The following is a 20,237-nucleotide window of genomic DNA, read 5'->3' as shown; positions in this document are numbered from 1 at the left end:
CAAAGGGCTGCTCTCTTCTCACAGGGGTCCTCTTCAAGCAGGAACCAGGCTGCTTCGGTCCCAGAATTTCCCCTCACCGTGAAGGGGTGCAGGGCTCAAGATGCAGACCACACAACTGCACCAAAATTCAAAACTCTAACCTCCCAGCCCACCCTCCAGACCCACCCAGCAGGCAGCAGCCCTGAACTTGCTGCTAGAGCCCAGCTGACCATGCAGTGACTCTCTCACCCAGGGAGCTGGAGCCAACTCAGCCTGGCTGGGGAAGCCTCCCAGCAAACTCCACAACTGGGAATCAACAGTGGAGACATAAACCCAGCTGAGGGATCCTGCCTTCAGGTCCCTAGAGGCCAGTTCTCAGGGGGAACCCTGCCTGCAGGCCTGGGGCTTACTAGCTCCCACACAGTCAGTCCTCCCCTTTTCCTGGCTGGCTCCAGACTCCCCTCAACAATGGTCTCCCCTTCCCCCTGGGAGGGGCATCTCACTCCCCATGGGTTGCCAGGCAGACTCTGGCCCTGGTAGGGAGGGGAGCCAAGGCAAACTCAGAGCCTCTCCCTGAGCTGCCAGCAGACAAAGCCCCGGGAATCCAAGCAATCTCCTTGGGGGTTACACTTATGTTTCTGTTTCGAGATACGCGTTATGGAGGAGGAAGAAGGAAGAAACCAAATGCCCATCATAGAATTCGTCCTCTTGGGATTTGGGAATGACTCTGAACTTCAGCCCCTTTTCTTCCTGCTGTTTCTACTGATCTACCTTGTGATTGTAGCTGGGAACAGTCACATCATTGTGCTGGTTGTGGCCGATCTGCACCTCTACCCCGCCCCCCCATGTATTATTTACTGGGGAACTTGTCCGGTGTGCAGATCTGATACAGCTCCACATTCCTCCCTGCCTGGGGACAGAACCATGTCTGTAAAGGTCTGTAAAGTTAGCTAGAACATTTCTGTTAAGGGCTGCCTTGTGCAATTATATATCTTTGAGGTACTGTCTGCTACAGAATGGCTGCTACTCGTAGCCATGGCCTAAGCTTGGTACGAAGCGATATGCCAGCCCCTCCGTTACACTGCTCTGATGAACGGCCGGATCTGTGGCCAGCAATGTTCTGTGATTCCAATGAAATCGACTATTTCTTTGAAACAAAAGACAGGACTATGTAGCACTTTAAAGACTAACAAGATGGTATATTAGGTGATGAGCTTTTGTGGGCCAGACCCACTTCCTCAGATCAAATAGTGGAAGAAAATTGTCACAACCATATATACCAAAGGATACAATTTTAAAAAATGAACACATATGAAAAGGGCAAATCAAATTTCAGAACAGAAGGGCGATGGGGGGGAGGTAAATATCTGTGAGCTAATGATATTAGAGGTGATAATTGGGGAAGCTATCTTTGTAATGGGTAAGATAATTAGAGTCTTTATTCAAACTTAGGCGTAAAGTGTTGAATTTAAGCATGAATGACAGTTCAGAGGATTCTCTTTCAAGTGTAGTCTTAAAAGGCCTTTGAAGCAGTTGAATTTATGGCTACATTTCTATGACTATTTCTTTGGTGATTTTTCACCCGTGATCAAGCTGTCCTGTGACGACTCCCATGTTCCGCCACTGGTGACATTTACTATCTCTGCCATGTGCCCTTTCTTTTCACCCTGACGTCTTACATTTATTTGTATCATCACCACGATCCCGAAGATCCCGTCCAGCACCGGCAGGCAAAAGGCCTTTTCCACCTGTTCCTCCCACCTCATGGTGTTGACCATTTTCTATGGAACCCGTATGATTGTCTACATTGCTCCACCAGCCAACACATTCAGGGTCCTATACCAAATATTCCCCGTCTTCTACACATCCCTGACTCCCAAGAGCAAGCCTGTTATCGACACCCAGAGAAGGAGGTGAGCGAGTCCCTGAGAAAAGTTTTTCATAAACTGGCTGCTTTCCGAAATGGGCGGAGGATGTGAAAGGATCAATTTTAGCACATGGCCCATCTGAGAACAGGTTCCTTCCTTCCTTCCGTCATACATTTAATAAACATTTCTTTATACACAACTTGATAGTGTCAGAAACATTCCTCATCAATCCCTGTATAAGGCCTGGGCCTGCTCTGTGTGTTGCTGCCTTGCCCTGTATAAGGCATGGGCCTGCTTTGTGTGTTGCTGCCCCGCCCTTTATAAGGCCTGGGCCTGCTTTGTGTGTTGCTGCCCCGCCCTGTATAAGGCCTGGGCCTGCTCTGTGTGTGGCTGCCCCGCCCTGTATAAGGCCTGGGCCTGCTTTGTGTGTTGCTGCCCCGCCCTGTATAAGGCCTGGGCCTGCTCTGTGTGTCGCTGCCCCGCCCTGTATAAGGCCTGGGCCTGCTCTGTGTGTCGCTGCCCCGCCCTGTATAAGGCCTGGGCCTGCTCTGTGTGTCGCTGCCCCGCCCTGTATAAGGCCTGGGCCTGCTCTGTGTGTCGCTGCCCCGCCCTGTATAAGGCCTGGGTCTGCTCCGTGTGTTGCTGCCCCTCCCTGTATAAGGCCTGGGCCTGCTCTGTGTGTTGCTGCCCCGCCCTGTATAAGGCCTGGGCCTGCTCTGTGTGTTGCTGCCCCGCCCTGTATAAGGCCTGGGCCTGCTCCTCCGTGTGTTGCTGCCCCGCCCTGTATAAGGCCTGGGCCTGCTCTGTGTGTTGCTGCCCCGCCCTGTATAAGGCCTGGGCCTGCTCCGTGTGTTGCTGCCCCGCCCTGTATAAGGCCTGGGCCTGCTTTGTCTGTTGCTGCCCCGCCCTGTATAAGGCCTGGGTCTGCTTTGTGTGTTGCTGCCCCGCCCTGTATAAGGCCTGGGCCTGCTCTGTGTGTTGCTGCCTTGCCTTGTATAAGGCCTGGGCCTGCTCTGTGTGTTGCTGCCCCGCCCTGTATAAGGCCTGGGCCTGCTCCGTGTGTTGCTGCCCCGCCCTGTATAAGGCCTGGGCCTGCTTTGTCTGTTGCTGCCCCGCCCTGTATAAGGCCTGGGTCTGCTTTGTGTGTTGCTGCCCCGCCCTGTATAAGGCCTGGGCCTGCTCCGTGTGTTGCTGCCCCGCCTTGTATAAGGCCTGGGTCTGCTTTGTGTGTTGCTGCCCCGCCCTGTATAAGGCCTGGGTCTGCTTTGTGTGTTGCTGCCCCTCCCTGTATAAGGCCTGGGCCTGCTCCGTGTGTTGCTGCCCCTCCCTGTATAAGGCCTGGGCCTGCTCCGTGTGTTGCTGCCCCGCCCTGTATAAGGCCTGGGCCTGCTCCGTGTGTTGCTGCCCCTCCCTGTATAAGGCCTGGGTCTGCTCCGTGTGTTGCTGCCCCTCCCTGTATAAGGCCTGGGCCTGCTCCGTGTGTTGCTGCCCCGCCCTGTATAAGGCCTGGGCCTGCTCCGTGTGTTGCTGCCCCTCCCTGTATAAGGCCTGGGCCTGCTCTGTTTGTTTGCTGCCCCACCCTGAATTATGCCTGGGGTTGCTCTGTTTGCTAAGGCTCTGTCCTGAATAAGGCCTGGGTCTATAAACTGCTGCTGCTCCCTGCAGAGAGGCGGGGACCCTACACTGTCTTTGTGCTGCCTGTTGCCCTAAGCCAGGGCTGGGCTTGGGAACTGCTGCTTGGCCATTGCATGGGCCTGAGCCCCTAGACCAGAGAGGGGGGAACCTCATTGGGATCCGGGGGCTGCTGACCCACAGAAAAATCCGCCCGGGGCCGCACACAAGCGAGAAGCAGGGGAGGCCAACTGGGGGCTGCATCTGGCCCCCGGGCCAGTAGCTGGTTTCTGTGGGCATCTAACTGTGCTGGGCGCCATGTAAGGAGGCAGTCTGGCCTCCCCTCCCAGCTGAGATCTCTCCAGCAGCCTTTAATTCTTCTCTCGCTATAAAATAGACCTGATGCTGGCTCTTTTTTTACTATTATTCCAGCCAATCGACTCCTCTAATCCCTCAGTAGAACAGCGATTTCCATTAAGACCAGCAGTTCCGTCGCCGTTATTTTATTTTGAAATAGGACATCCCCCTCCACCTTTTTTTTTTTAATTTCTTTGTTTTTCAGGACAGCAATTCTCCTGACTCGGTTATTTTCCTTTTGGAATCAGTTGTTTTGCGTGAGTTCTCCTTTGGGCTTCGGAATCAGACTTGCCTTTCGTTTGTAAAGAGACATATTCACGTTCCTCTCCACGATAATTTCCAATTCCCACCAGCAGAAAGATCAGGAGAGATGACATCATCTCACAGGGAGGAGACACTGCCGAGCAGAAGATACATAAATTTCCGCGAAAGGGAATTCCAACAAAAACACCCACCCACCGAGAAGCGCTCTATGCTCCATACTTTCAGGTAGGAATCAGAAGCTTGTTTATTGAGGAAATTGAAATGTATCGATTGTAGAAGAGACTGAAAAATACAGTGCAGAGGAAATAGTCTTCGCTCTGCACATCTGAAGGCAGGACCAGGGCGAAGCTGGCACTAGATCATCAGTGTGAATGTTCAAAGAGGGCAGTTAAAATGGAAAAAAAAATCTGATTTAGAAATGAAAAACACCTGATCAGGCATCATCCACCATGCGAGGGAGAGAATGGGATTGTTTGTTCCATCCTGCAGGGGAGGAAGTGAAGGCAGATGTGCTAAAGCAAAACATGCCTAAGAAAGATGAAGGACTCTTAGGCTGTGTCTAGACTACATGGCTCCATCGATGGAGCCATGTAGATGAGGGTTGTAGGCAAAGGCAAATGAAGCCGCGATTTAAATGATCGCGGCTTCATTTAAATTTACATGGCTGCCATGCTGAGCCGACAAAGAGCTGATCAGCTGTTTGTCCGCTCAGCGCGCTAGTCTGGACGCTCCCCTGCCGACATCAAAGCCCTTTGTCAGCAGCCCTCGTGGGATGAGTTATTCCTCGTGGGATGAGGTTTACCGAGGCTGCCGACAAAGGGCTTTGATGTCGGTAGGGGAGCGTCCAGACTAGCGCGCTGAGCAGACAAACAGCTGATCAGCCATGTAAATGTAAATGAAGCCTCGATCATTTAAATCGCGGCTTCATTTGCCTTTGCCAAAAAAACAAATCTACATGCCTCTGACGACAGAGGCATGTAGTCTAGACATCCCCTTAGATTTTGAATGTAGGAAAGTAAAGATGGGCATGGTGGAGGTCCATCTAGCCCTGTGGTTCTCAACTGGTGGTCCATGGATCGCTGGTGGTCTATGGTGACTTTTTTGGTGATCCACAGGAACATTGTCCAAAGTCACCCGGTGTGAGCAGGCACCAAAAATCTGTTAGTAAGAAATAAATTACAAACCAAAATGTTCGTTGTCTGCTCTTTTTTATAAGAACATGAGAACGGCCGTACTGGGTCAGACCAAAGGTCCATCTAGCCCAGTAGCCTGTCTGCCGACAGTGGCCAGCACCAGGTGCCCCAGAGGAGGTGGACTGCAGACAATGATCAAGCAATTTGTCTCGTGCCATCCATCTCCAGCCTCTGACAAACAGAGGCCAAGGACACCACTTCTATCCCCTGGCTAATAGCCTTTTATGGACCTAACCTCCATGAAATTATCTAGCTTCTCTTTAAACTCTGTTATAGTAAAACATTATCATGTCTCAAAAAGGAGGTGGTCCACGAAAATTTTTTGATTAGCCTGGTGGTCCATGGACTGAAACGAGTTGAGAACCACTGATTATTCTAGCCAAATATCCTCTCTTCCGACTGTGGCCAATGCCAGAGGGAGTGAACAGAACAGGGACTCATCCAGTGATCTCTCCCCTCTCGTCCATTCCCAGCCCCTGACAAACAGGGTGTGACTAGACCACAGCGTTTTTTCGAAAAAAAGTGGCCTTTTTTCAAAAAAACTTCCCTTGCATCTAGACTGCCGCCACGTTCTGTCGAAATTAAATCGAAAGAATGCAGCGGGTTTTTTCAACCGTGGTAAACCTCATTTTACGAGGAAGAACGCTGTTTTTTGAAAGTGCTCTTTTGAAAAAAGGCGTTCTTGAATGAAAACAGGGCTTTTTCGAAAGAGAGCATCCAGACTGCCTGGGTGCTCTCTTTTGAAAAAGCGGCTCACTTTTTCGAAAGAAGTGGTTGTAGTCTAGACACTCTCTTTCGAAAGAAGCCTGTAGTCTAGACGTAGCCTCAGAGGCCAGAGACACCATTCCTTCCTACCCTGAAAAATCACAAATGAACCTATCCTCCACAAATGTACATCCTTCACTGGATCCCCTGTGTGTGTCATGTATTTATTTTTTACCATATGAAAAGTGTTCTTCATAAAACTTGTGCAACAAAAATACTCTCTCTTTTGTGTGTGTGGTTTTTTTCGGGGGGAGGGGGTTCTGCATTTCTGTTGTCCTGTTGCACTTTTTTGTTACCCTAGCACCACTTCTGGGGTGAATATAGTTTATACGCGCCCTTCTTAAGTCAGCGGGGGAAGAGCTACGAAGGTAGGGTCTAACCCAATGTGTGTAGGGGAGAAGCAAAGAGGAGTCTTCAGATTTATTGGCTCTTGTACCTTTGGTTTAAAAGCAAGTGTCCGTCACGTCCCTCAAATACATGTCTGGATTTTATTCTTCACAACGTTTGGAGAAATCTCTCTCTCTCTGTTTCTGTATTTTTTCTCATTCTTTCTGTATATATTTTTCTTTTTTCACTCCAAGTTCCACTTTCCTCCACGCACGTTCTCCCTTCTGAATAAAATGACTCTCTGATTTCTCTCTTGGTGAATTTTCCTTTCAATTTCTTCTACCTTTCTTTACATGGGGTTAAATTCTTCTCTCATTTGTTCCACTTGTGTAAATATACAGGATCATCATTCTGCGGTAACAGCCGTTGGTGGGGCTTTACAAGTATTCTTTTTGTCTCGCTCTTTGTAGCTTTCACAACTGCCTATATTAAAGGCGGTAACGTGTTTTTGGCATTTCCTGTTGTTCCGCCATAGGTGGTATAGCGGTTAGCAGAGCTGCATTCCAGCTGGGTTCAATTCCCAGGCAACGCATGCTCAGCTCTTCCCTTTCTTCTCAGGTTGGACATAAGGAAAAACCGCTTAACTGTCAGGGTGGTTAAACACTGGAATAAGTTGCCTAAGGAGGTTGTGGACTCCATCACTGGAGATATTTAAGAGCAGGTTGAATGGACATTTGTGAGGGATGATCTAGAGTTACCAAGCAGAAGACATAAATTTCTGTGAAAGGGAATTCTGACAAACACCCCCCCCAAGAAGTGCTCTATGATCCAAACTTTCAGGTAGGAATGAAAAGCTGAGTTTATTGAGAAAATTGAAATGTATTGAGTGTAGAAGAGACGGAAAAATACAGTGCAAAGAAAATAGTCTTTGCTCTGAACATCTGAAGGCAGGACCAGGGCGAAGCTGGCCCTAGATCATCGGTGTGAAAGTTCAAAGAGGGCAAAAATCTGATTTAGAAATGAAAAACACCTGATCAGGCTTCATCCACCATGTGCGTGGCGGTGTTAGGTCCTGCCATGAGGGGAGGGGACTGGACTCAATGACCTCTCGAGATCCCTTCCAGTTCTGGTGTTCGATGTGGTGGAGGACAGCTGGCAAGACCTTCAAATACAACTCAGCATCTGTGGGATTTTAGCATGTGTCTTAGGGGCTATGTCTACACGGCATCTGGGCGGGATAATCCCCTGCTCCGGTAGAGCCACACGCACAATCTCTGTGCTAAAACTAACAGCGTCGCCTGGGCCGAACACACTAGCTGCCTCAGCTGGATCCCATCTTAGGTCGTAGGGACAGGTAGGTGGCTATTCCAAGCATTGTCTGTGCTGTCCTGTTCTCACTGCTAAGTCTAGCCTGCTCACTTGGTCAAAGCTAGTGCAAGGTAGGTCTGCCCAATGTTGGGAATTGCTACAGGGTAGATGGAACTGTGTTGGAATTCTAAACACCAGTCACTTCCAGTCGATGGACTTGGGCGTGTTATCTAGATTGGTGGATACTTTTATCGGACACGTGTTGTGTTTTACCTTCCCATCCTAAATCTTGATTTCTAATCCAGGAGGGTTTCAGGGAGTGAGAGGGAACATTTCTGTAATCCCATCGGGTTCCATGCTCTAGGTTCGCCTATCCTGAATGCTCCAACTCTTAATGATCTGAATCTTCCTCTGTTTATTGACAACTTCATTTTACCTGTGGAGAGATGCAGTGGCGGATATAGGGTAGGGCGAGCAGGGTGGCTGCCCCAGACCCCATGCTTCAATAGGCCCCTCACCAGTGCCAGGGGCGGACTGGCCTGGCGGGATACCAGGAATTTCCCAGTGGCCATCCGCCGAAGGGCCAGCTGCTGGAGGAGGAGGGGGATTGTGACGGGGCGCCACAGCCCTGCACTTTAAATTCCCCGGCACAGGCCAGTACGGGCCATGTGGGGCCGAGGGAACACATGCGTGGCGTGCTGAAATGCCACGCAACAGCTGAGAGGGGAGACACCTGGGCGTGGCGAGATGTCACGGCTCGGGACTTTAAAACGGTGTGGCCCAGCATTGCACCGCTCAGTTCGGCACATGGTCTGGAGCCTGGGCCGGGGTTGCAGTCACCCTGTACACTGGAAGGCAGAAGGTGGATGGCAGAGGAAGGGGCTTGTGCTGAGGGGAGGGGGGCAGGTCAGGAGAAGAAAAGGGAAGGCACCAAGGGACAGTGTGGAGGAGAGACAAATGCCAGGGGGCCAAGCGCAGACAATGAGGAAAAGGGCAGGAAGGGAGGTGTCAGTGGGGGGGGCGGGGCAGGGTGATGATGGGAGAGGAGAGGGTAAGGGCATTGGAAGCTAAAGGGGGAGGAGAAGGTGCTGGGAGAAGGCGTGAAAGAAGGGGTGGGCATGAGGAAGGCGGGGATGGAGCAAGGTACGTGTGAGGGCACAGAGGTATGAGGGGAATGGGGGCAGAGGGTGGTGAGGGGGTGGGCATCAGGGAAAAAGGGGGGCAGGGCCAGTGAGGGAAGGGGGAGGCACCAGGAGGGTGCAGGGCTAAGGGAAGGTGCAGGTGCCAGGGGATTCTGGGGAGAAGCAGAAGGGCAGACACCTGCAGGGGAGGGACCAGCACCAGAGGAGAGAGGCAGGGCTGGTGCGTAGAGGGAGGTGTCAGGAGAGGGGATGAGGAGGGGTAGCTCACATGATCAGAGTGGGGCTACTGGAGGAGTGGGTATGGGGGGACGCCTTTTTTCTATTTTTTCTCCAAAAGGGCGCCCCACAAAATTGTGCTGCCCTGGGCCCCGCAAAACTCTTATCTTCCCCTGGTGGTAGCACCTGCTCCGGGTTTCCAGGGTAGCCAATAGCACAACTTGACTGTTTCCTCCATCAATATTTTCTCTTTCTAGACACATATTATGGAGAAAGCAGAAGGAAGGAATCAAACGCTCATCATGGAATTCATCCTCCTGGGATTTGGGGATATTGGGGAATTTCAGCCCCTTCTCTTCCTGCTGTTTCTAGCGATCTACCTTGTGACGTTGTCTGGGAACCTCCTCATTGTTGCACTAGTGGTGGTCGATTCCCGTCTTCACGTCCCCATGTACTTCTTACTGGGGAACTTGTCCTGCGTGGAGATCTGTTACACCTCCACCTTCCTGCCCCGGCTGCTGGCCAGTCTCCTGACCGGCGACAGAACCATTTCTGTTAAGGGTTGCCTGGTGCAATTGTATTTCTTTGGTGCCCTATCATCTACGGAATGTCTGCTGCTCACGGCCATGTCCTACGATCGATATTTAGCCATCTGCCACCCCCTCCGCTATGCTGCATTAATGAATGGCCCGGTGTGTGGCCAGCTGGTGGCCGGGTCCTGGACGAGTAGTTCTCTGAGCTGCTCCATAGTCATTATTTTCTTGTTACAATCAACGTTTTGTGATGCCAAAGAAATTGACTATTTCTTCTGTGATTTTTCACCCGTGGTTAAGGTGTCTTGTGGTGACACCCGGACGCTGCAGCTGGTGACATCTATTATCTCAAATACAGGGGCACTTGTGCCCTTCCTACTGATCCTCACATCCTACATTTGTATCATCGTCACCATCCTCAAGATCCCATCCACCACCGGGAGGCGAAAGGCCTTCTCCACGTGCTCCTCCCACCTCATCGTGCTGACCGTGTTCTATGGGGCTGTGATCACTGTCTATGTGTTTCCAACAGCCAACACGCCCAAGATCCTGCGCAAAATATTTTCCGTTTTTTACACCGTCCTGACCCCCATGATTAACCCCGTCATCTACAGCCTGAGAAACAAGGAGGTGAACGACGCGTTCAGAAAAGCTGTTCTCAAACTGGCTGCTCTCAGACACAGGCATAAACTCTGAAAGGACAAATTGTAGCCAATAGAAAAATAGAGATGAACTAATGTAGTTGCTTAGATATTGTCCATTTGAGTCTTTCTTTCAAGGTATTCCTACAAAACTTGATTGCCTCAGAGATGGCCTGTATGAAAGTGGTTTAGCTTTTTTCAGACCTGTGTTTCAATAAAGCACGTTACTTCATTCATCTGAATGTGAACACCAGTGTTCTAATTCCACCCAGAGCGTCATGTCTTTTGTGGGGTTCTGGGTCTCTTCCACTATACACCTATCTCATAGTGCTGGAAAAGACCATGAGAGATCAAGGAGTGCAATCACAGTAGGACCAAATACCATCCCTAAGTGGCTTCCTCAAGTATTGAACTCACAACCCTGTGTTTAGCAAGCCAATGCTCAAACGACTGAGCTATTCCTCTCTGCTATGGTCATACTTCACTTAATAGGACCCTCTTAATAGGACTTGGAGGAGTAGGTGACCCACGTTGCTGTCACAGCGAGTGGGGAGTTTGGGTTGGTTTGTGTTCTATGCCGATCTGTAGCTGGGTGGGATGGGGCATCTGTCCCGCATTGGCCCTTTAAGGGGTTAAAACCCAGCCTGGGAGAGGGCTGGAGCCTTTGAACCCTGGAGCCAGCAGCTGTGGCCAGTATGAGCCAATTAGGGCCCAGCTGAGGGCAATATAAATAAAGGCTCCTGGAGGGAAAACAGACACTCTTGTTCTGGTTGGGGAGTGGGAGGGTCCTGGCTGCCAGGGAAGCTAGGGGCTGCCTGAGCCAGAACAGGGCTGGGGAGAGGGAGGCGGTGCTGGGGATCCCTGGCTAAGTGAGCTCCCAGGCTGCGGGGCCTGAAATAAGGCCAGAGAACACTAGGGCTGTAGTTACAGCAGGCCTGGGGAGAGGCAGGCAGAGCTGGGGACCTCTGGCCAGGCGAGCTCCCAGGTTGCAGGGTCTGGGACAAGGCCTCAGGGTTGCAGGGGGGCGGCCTGGGCAGGTGAAGGCAGCAGGTCCTCACCCTTTTGCCAATGCTCAGTGGCCGTGTCAGGCTGCTGGTTGCTTCTGAGGAAGGGGCAAGATGCCGACTGGCCGTGGGTCACTGAGGCAAGGTGGAGCTTGGGGTACCCAGAGCGTGGGGGTGCTGCGGTAGGGCCATACCCAAGGGGAGGATGCCACGGTCTGGCAGGAACGTGGGTCCTATTAAACAGAGATGCAGGAAAACTGGTACCAGCAGGCATGACCCCAGCCGAAAGGGGGTGCTTCTGAGCTGAGAAGCTAATTCCCAGCATGTCCAGCACAGGCGCCCCCTATCGGTGAGCAGCGCCCTGGGACACTGGGTAAACAGAAGTTGAAAGTCTGTGGCAGGTTGGACCTTTCAACATCCTGCTGTGTGAACTTTCCTGCCTTTTCCTCCATCTTTACTGGGTCACGGCAGCATTAAGATATCTATATCTGTGTGCACACCAGGATCACCGTGTACACTGTCACGTGCACAGAAAAGGCAAACCTAGGGGGGAGGGCCAGTATTTTCCGGGGTCATAAGAACTGACTTCCCTACCGTGCCCCCACACAAAGGCTATGTCTACACTCACAGCTTCTTGTGCAAGAGCTACGCTGCCCGCCCGCTCTTGCGCAAGGAAATTTAGCGTACGGCGTGGTAAGAGAGGGCTCTTTGAGCAAGGGCTATGCTGTTTTTTATCAGGTGTAAGCTCTCTTACACAAGAGCTCTTGCACAAGAGGGCAGTGTGGACGCTCAGCAGGGATTTCTTGACCTCTGGAGGGTCGATCTTCTCTGTAGTGTAGATGTGCCCCAAGACCGAGGGAAATGCAGTTTATGGCTTGATGTTTCAGGCATCGTTTGGATGAAGAGTTGGTTGATTCGGTCTGAAGTGATTCATGACATTCAAATTACCTGACTATTTCCAGCAAAAATCAGCCTAAATCTTTCCGAAACAAGAAACAGGACTATGGAGCACTTTAAAGACTAACAAGATGGTTTATTAGGTGATGAGCTTTCGTGGGCCAGACCCACTTCCTCAGATCAGATTGTGGAAGAAAATTGGCATGACCATATACACCAAAGGGATACAATCAAACTTTTTTTTTGATTGTATCCCTTTGGTGTATATGGTTGTGCCAATTTTCTTCCACTATTTGATCTGAGGAAGTGGGTCTGGCCCACGAAAGCTCATCACCTAATAAACCATCTTGTTAGTCTTTAAAGTGCTACATAGCAGGGCTCGAAAAATAATGCAATCTACTCGTCCGTGGCAGCGCAGCTGGCGAGCGGGGCTTGCCACAGTTTGGGAAGCCCTGCTATGTAGTCCTGTGTTTTGTTTCAGCTAGACTAGACTAACATGGCTACATTTCTATTACTATTCTAAATCTTTCTGGACTTACATGCTGGGCCATACCCCCTCCCTGTGTTTCCTGGAAGCTGAGTGCTTGGGCAGCCAGACGGGAGAGATCCCAGGGCTATCCAGCCAATTAGCAGAGTGCCCACGGTCGGCAGCATGCATTTCTATGGGTGGTGCACATCCACACATGCCTCAGTGCACATAACAAAATTTATTCCACATGTGAATGGAAAAAAATAGAGGGAATATTGTCCTCACTGCCCGTTACACTATTTAGCAGGTGGTTGGGACACTGCAGTGGGTGATGGGTGAAGCCCTACATTTATTACCCCTTTCATCTCAAGATAGGAGGAAGACAACAATCTTCCACGTTGTCAAAAATTGCCCTGGTCTATGGAATCCTCTCCACAGAAGATCTCTCTTGTGTGCACTCTCTCTCTCTTTCTTTGGTTGCATCTTTTCATACATACAACAGTGAAAGAGGCAAATAGTCACTGAACCAGGGAATTGAATTCAATGTCCTGCAGAGAATGCACAAGCCTCAACCTCTGATCCAGAGTTGTCTTTCTGCCCCGATAACTGTCCATTTCTCATTGTGAATGACACCAAGCAGACATTGGGCTGGGAACAGCCAGTGAGAAGCACTTTGTAGGAGGCCGAGAAAGCTTATTTTCCCCAGGACTTCTGGAGAAATGGGAAAAAAATGTGGTCACCGTGCTCTAAATCGGCATAACAAAAATAAATCCGGACTGGGTTTTCCATCAAGGGTTGGTTGTTTTGTGGCTAAGACTCAGTTCTGAGCATCACGACCCTTCATTTTGCTTCCCAGATGAGCCACCTACTGGATGGAAACATTGTCACATACGAATTCATTCTTATCCAGAGTTCGATGCATTGAAACTTGTGTTAAACTTACAAGCGATCTCTCTGAGGGCCAGGCTACACTCCAGCAAAGATCAACGCTGCCACAGTCGATCTTCTGGGGTTCGAATTAGCAGGCCTAGTGAAGACCTGCTAATTCAAATGGAAAGGGCTCTCCCATCGCCATCAGTAGTCCTCCTTCTCATGAGGAGTAAGGGAAGTCGATAGACGTGTGTGCTGCTCTTGACCTCTGGCTCTGTGGATGGTGCCAAAACAGGATTAGGCTATTTCTTAATTAACATAGCTGGAGGTGCATATCTTAAGTCATAGAATCAAAGCATCATAGGGGTGGTAGAGACCTCAGGAGTCATTGAGTCCAGCCCCTGCCCAAAGCAGGACCAACCCAACTCAACTGTCCCAGCCAGGACTTGGTCAAGCTGGGACTTAAACACCTCTAGGGATGGAGATTCCACCCCCTCCCTAGGGAACCCAGCCCAGGGCTTCCCCACCCGCCTAGGGAAATAGTTTGTCCTCCTATCCAACCTAGACCTCCCCCACTGCAACTTGAGACCATTGTTCCTTCTTCTACCATCTGCCCCCCCGAGAACAGCCTCTCTCCATCCTCTTTGGAACCCCCTTCAGGGAGTTGCAGGCTGCTCTCAAATCCCCCCTCACTCTTCTCTTCTGCAGACTAAACAAGCCCAAATCCCTCAGCCTCTCCTCATAGGTCATGTGATCCATCCCCAAATCATTTTAGTCACCTCCGCTGGACCCTCTCCAATGCGTCCTCATCCTTCCTATAGTGAGGGGCCCAGAACTGGACACAATGCTCTAGATCAAGCTAAGAGGATAAACTTAGTGTGAACTTTAGAGTAGAGGCAAGAGCTTGGAACAACCACCTGTGGAGGTACCTGGGGTCTCAGATGGGACTGAGTTTGGGCAGCTAGTCTGTGTGATCAAGGCTACACCATTTTCAGTACAATCACACAATCAAAGGTTGTGTGTGTTACTCTACCAGCGCTCTTAACACCAAGCCCTCTTAATAGATACCACAGCCTGTTGCCTTATGTTTGTTAAAAGAGTGGTTACTGAGGAAGCGTCCCAGGTGTTTATCCAAGTGCAAATGATATGAAACTCCCACCCTTTAGAAAGACATGTCGGCACAATAAAAAAGAAGTCATCAAGGAAAAATAACAACAGATCCATATTTGTGAGGAAGGGAGAATTTATCTGGGGAAAAACAACCTGGAAAAAGTGATATCGGTAGAAAGTTAATAAAATACAGAGCGATTGAGAGAGCTTGAGTGTTTTCCAAATATTACGAGCAAAATATGCAGATATTTGAAAAGAGAAGTAGGACTCCTTGCTGTTATTCAGAACTAATACATCTGAAATGTATCGCTTGCTTTTCCCCTACAACTGTCATGATATACCCAGTCTTTGGATGTCTCCTTCCCTGGCTTATGATGTGCCTATATAAATTAGGTCTCCATCAGGAGTGACGATGGTGCATTGAGATTGGTTTAACTTCAAAGTAGGACAAAAAAATTTAAATCCTGAAGTCAAAGAGAGAGAGAGAGAGAGAGAGAGAGAAACAAATTTGTGTTCAAATGATCTGCAAGCCAGAAAACACATGTAGTGAAAAAACATACACCCATACAAGGAATGAGAAAGCTATGTAAATTCAGAGAGGATTGGTCCATAATTGGCTTCCAAATCGGAGGGCCCTTCATTGCATGTTTCGCTATAACCCATCCACGTGTATTCATTTTCCTTTCGCCCTGGACTGACCACATCACCTTGTTTTTTCTGACATGGTGATTTTTTTAAACTGTGCTCTTTTCACTTTCACACTGCTGATCCAGTGCCATCTGCGCCCGAACCCTAATCCATCCATCAGATTTCTATTTTTTTGCAGACAAGGTTATAATATTTGCAGCACATTTCCAAGGCTTCTATAATATTGTAGTCTTCAGTGATCTCAGTAAACTGAGCTTTGGATTCCTACCTGGACGTTTGGATACTCTTTCTTAGGCATGTTTTTCTTTAAGCCATCTGTGATGGCTTCCCCTTGATGCTACCTTGAATTGGGGTTCCTAGGGACCCTTGGACCATCCGTCTGGGCCTCCTGTCACTCTGCGCTGCTGTTGAACCTATGCCTAGTTCTGTAGTTGCTTCAGCCTTCACACAGGCAGCTGTGGGTACAACCAGGCTCACCAACCAAACTCTGTGTCCACCAACTATAGAGAAGCTACCATAGCAATAACCAGCAGCGCCACCCCCCCCCCCCCACCTAAAACCCCTGGATTGTAAAACCTTGCCCTGGTCAGAACACCATGTAATACATGGGTTCCCAAACTGGGGGGGGGGGGCACGCTGTCCGGAGAGGTGTGAAGAAATTCAGGTGGGGGGGGGGTGTGTGCGAGGCAACACAGCTCCCTCCCCCCAGCCAAGGCCAGTCTATCCGTTCCTCCAGAACATGTGCAGCTCGGGCTGGCTGGGGCAGACTTCAAAATGACCGCCTTAAAAGAGCAATGCCTTCTCTGTTCTTAAAAGGGCAATCTTTTGTTTTTCTTCTCAACAAGTTTTGCTGCTATTTTGACAGTATTCTGGAAAAACTCTGCCATGTCCAAGGAATGAGATTGTTCTTCCGAATTTTTTTTTTTTCAAAAACGCAGATGCACTATTTCGAAAGCCATGTAAACCTCCTTTCATGAGGAAGAAAGGCTCTTCCAAAAGAGTAGGGGTTTTCCTAAAAATGTGGACCAGAAAAGCCTCTTCCAAAAAAAATTGGAAAGAGATACACAAATTGTGCCCTGCAATTTGTGTATCTCTTTCCAAAAAACAGTGTAGTGTAGATATATCCTCTATCAGCTGATTCTCAGAGAGAAAGAGAAAGAGAAAGAGAAAGAGAAAGAGAAAGAGAAAGAGAAAGAGAAAATTTTGCTCAATAAGGGTATGTCAACACTATTTTTTTTCAGGAGCAGTATGCAAATATTGCGGTGTATTTGCATACTTCCTCCATTTATTTTTTGGAAGAGGCTTTTCTTGTATTTTCGCCATCTACACAGGAGGAAATTTTGGGGAAAAAAACCCCTTTTTCGAGAGACTCCTTATTCCTCCTACAATGATGTTTACAGGGTCTTTCAAAATAGGATATCCTCCTGAAATTTGACCCCCACATAGTTGGGGGCCAATATTGGAAAATCGTCTTCCAGAAAAAAAAAGCCATAGGAAATATGCAAACGCACTGTGGTATTTTCATATTTCTCCTGAAACAAAAAAAGTAGTGTAGACATACTCTAAGGGTTAACCTTGTCCTTAAGGACAGAAATGGCTCATGTCTAAGGAAATAGATCAGTTTATCTATACCGTACACTATGCTAAAATGTGTCCTTCCTGATGGTATGCCTGTTGCTAAAAGCAACCAGTTTCTGAAGAGCTTTTCTCAGGGACACTTTGACGTCCTTGTTTCTCAGGCAGTAGATGACCGGGTTGACCATAGGAGGCAGGACTGTGCAGATGAAAGAGAATATTTTTTTGGGTATGGCTGCAGTGCTGACAATTGGAACCAAATAGACAGAAATTGTCATCACATAGTAAATGGTCAGCACGATGAGGTGGGAGGAGCAGGTGGAGAAGGCCTTTAGCTTCCCAGTGGTGGAAGGGATTCTCAGGATGGCGGTGATGATACAAACGTAGGTTGCCAGGGTCAGTAGCATGGGTGCAAGTATGCATATGACAACGACAATAAATGCCACCAGCTGGACTAACTGGGTGTCATCACAGGACAGCTTTAGCACGGATGTAAAATCACAAAAAAAATGGTCAATTTCTTTGCCATGGCAGAACTTGAGTTGGAAGAAGAAAATATCTACTATGGCACAAGCCAGAAAGCTGCTTATCCAGGACCACGCCACCATTTGGATGCAAATGGAGCCATTCATCAGGGCAGTGTAACGGAGGGGGTGGCAGATCGCTAAATACCGATCGTAGGACATGGCCGTCAGCAGCAGCGGTTCGGTAGCAGACATGACACCAAAGAAAAGTCCTTGGAGCAGGCAGGCCTTCACGGGGATGGTTCTGTCCCCAGTCTGGAGACTGGCCAGCAGCCGGGGCAGGATGCTGGAGGAGAAACAAGTTTCTAAGCAGGCCAAGTTCCATAATAAGTAGTACATGGGGCTGTGAAGTTGCTGATCAATGACAACTAGCACAATGATGAGGAAGTTCCCAGCCAGTGTCATAAGGTAGATCATGAGGAAGATGAGGAAGAGGAGGGGTTGCATTTCAGGGGCCTCCTGAAACCCTAAGAGGATGAATTCGAGGATGAGAGTTTGATTTCTTCCTTCTTCTTCCATAATAGGCATCTAGAAAAAAGTAAGCCATGAAATATTGATGGAGCGCAAGGAATCCGGTTGTGTGGTCAGTCTCACTATCAGACATCTGGATGGGCTAACCCCATGCCACCGGAACTCTGCACGAGGAAACAATGGCACTGTCAATCAACAGAGGAAATCTACATCTCACTGGCTGAGTGCCAGAATAGAGCGACCAAAATCACAGAGCCCCGTTACATTACAGAAATATCCCATCCAAGGGTGTTTCTACACATCAGGGCTTAACGAGAAATAAGCATAGCATATTTTGAAATAGCTAATTTTGAAATAGGGAGCGTCTTCACGGCACTTATTTCGAAATGAAGGAGTCTTCCTTCGAATTTCCTGCACTGTCCTCTGTCACAGCTGAGTCAATGAAAAACCTACTTGATGGATGAAGTCCTGCTCTGCACTGATTAGGCCTCAGTTCAAAAAGGAATAAGGGATCTTTCGGAAAAGGCTTTATTTTCCGAAAGATCCTCATCTAGACTGGTGCTTTTTTCCGGCAAAGCTCCGAGCCGGAAAAAAGAGGCAGCCATGTTTATGCAAATGAAGCGGGGGGGATTTAAATCCCCACCTCATTTGCAATTGCGATGTGTCTAATTTGCATCCCTTTTACAGAAAAGGGATGCAGTCTAGACACAGCCGTGGAGAAATTGGAGAGGTTCCAGGGAAGAGCAGCAAGAATGATGGAAGGTCTAGAGAACATGAGCTATGAGGGAAAGCAGAAGGAATTGGGCTTGTTAGAAAGGAGAAGACTAGGAGGGGACATGAGAGCAGTTTTCAGGTACCTAAAAGGTTGTCACAAAGAGGAGGGAGAAACATTGTTCTCCTTGGCCTCTGAGGACAATACAAGAAGCAATGGGCTTAAACTGCAGCGAGAGAGTTTTCGGTTTGACGTTAGGAAAAACTTCCTGCCTCTCAGGGTGGTGAAACACTGGAATAAATTACCTAGGGGGGTTGTGGTATCTCTATCACTGGAAATATTTATCTGCAGGTGTCAAGGCTGTTCCCCACTGTGGTACGACAAATGCAGAAGTGCAGACCCGCAAAAGCATCCCCAATGCTTCTCTCTCCAGGCTTTGGTACAAAACCTTCCCCCCAAAATCCTAATACCCAGACTTTGGGGAATATCTGCTGCCGCCACCCAAGTATTCCAAGAAAACCAGGGGGGAGATCACTTGGGAAATCTTCCTAAAGCCTCAGGGGTATCCCAAGCTCTTTTCCCCCCCAAAAAAGAGAAAAGAGAAAAACAAGCTGCAGTCTGTGAAAGCTGACCCCTCAGCAGACAGACAAGCAGACAGATCTTCCAGGACATAAGAATGAACTAATATGTATTAATTAGAAAAAGAAAACAAGCTTTTATTATCAACACCAAACTACCATTGCAAGTATAGTTGAGGTGTCTAGATGATAAGAGCCAACAGTTGAAATACTCAGAGAAAATTCCCTAGGTTAGAAAGCTTCATTACAAAAGAGGGAGAAAAAGAGAGAAAAAAACACTTTTAACAGCACAGACATCACTTCCAAATGCCCAAGAAAATAATAAAACCTGATGGGCTAACTAAACTTTGCCCTACTTACACATTGTGAGAAGACTTTTCTTGGAGAGAGACAGGCCTTCCCATCTCCATTACTTGAAAGGAAACTGCTGTGACCCAGACAAACGAGGGAAAAAATAAAATTTCCTTTGTCCCTGTTTGAAATCCCTACCTGAATTGTTCTTGACTGACCAAATACCTGGCTAGGTTAACCCCTTAGCCACCAGGCTGCTGGTCAGCCCTCCTGATTATGATAGCAGGTTCGAGAGACAGCTCTTATGGATGGTCTAGATGGTGCTTTGCCTTGCTGTGAGGACAGGGGACTGGACTTGATGACCTCTTGAGGTCCCTTCCAAATTCTAGTGTTCTATGAGTCTGTGATTCTATATAAGAGTTAAATATAGTTCAGGGACACAGAAATTCCATGAACTCACACCCCAGACTGCTTCCTGATCTGAGTAACATGCGTACAAATTTTGTCAATTTCATTATCCTATAATTTCCAGTTTCCCCTTCTATCGGTCATCTTCAGTTATATCACAAAAGTGAGCTTTGGGTTCCTACGTTGAAGTCTGTCTTTTTTTCTGGTGTATTTTGACGTGATTCCTGTGAGACGATGTATTCTTCCATGATATTTCTGGTAGTGGGAATTTGAAATTATTGTACATAGAAAAGTTATTATTTAGTTTTAGAAAGGAAAAATTATAGTAGAATGATATTGTTCCTATGAAAGGATCAAAGGGGAATGTCTGACTTCAAAGAAAATTAATGGAGACATTTGTCGTTAGAAATCTCTGAATTTTTTTTGCATTTGATAAATAGACCCACTAGAATGATAGGAATAAAAGGAAGCAGTAT

General features: G+C 48.5%; 2 protein-coding genes across 2 annotated transcripts; one reads left to right on the top strand and one right to left on the bottom strand.

Annotated features, from left to right (window-relative positions):
- The first annotated feature begins 9,296 nt into the window (after nucleotides 1–9,296).
- On the top strand, nucleotides 9,297–10,259 carry LOC102456840 (olfactory receptor 11A1-like). Its single transcript, XM_006114047.2, has one exon. It carries the CDS (start codon nucleotides 9,297–9,299, stop codon nucleotides 10,257–10,259), a length of 963 nt encoding a protein of 320 aa, XP_006114109.2.
- Nucleotides 10,260–16,845: 6,586 nt separating this feature from the next.
- LOC102457079 (olfactory receptor 1E5-like) lies at nucleotides 16,846–17,820 on the bottom strand. Its single transcript, XM_006114048.2, has one exon. The coding sequence runs from the start codon at nucleotides 17,818–17,820 to the stop codon at nucleotides 16,846–16,848; it is 975 nt and encodes a 324-aa protein (XP_006114110.2).
- Between the last annotated feature and the right edge of the window lie 2,417 nt (nucleotides 17,821–20,237).

This window comes from Pelodiscus sinensis, chromosome 30 (genome assembly GCF_049634645.1).
Source record: "Pelodiscus sinensis isolate JC-2024 chromosome 30, ASM4963464v1, whole genome shotgun sequence".
In the NCBI taxonomy this organism is placed as follows: Eukaryota; Metazoa; Chordata; order Testudines; family Trionychidae; genus Pelodiscus; species Pelodiscus sinensis.
This window is presented reverse-complemented; position numbering and strand designations above follow the sequence as displayed.

Coding starts and splice junctions, on each gene's coding strand:
- LOC102457079 (XM_006114048.2), bottom strand. CDS start 17,820: ATGGAAGAAGAAGGAAGAAATCAAACTCTCATCCTCGAATTCATCCTC.
- LOC102456840 (XM_006114047.2), top strand. CDS start 9,297: ATGGAGAAAGCAGAAGGAAGGAATCAAACGCTCATCATGGAATTCATC.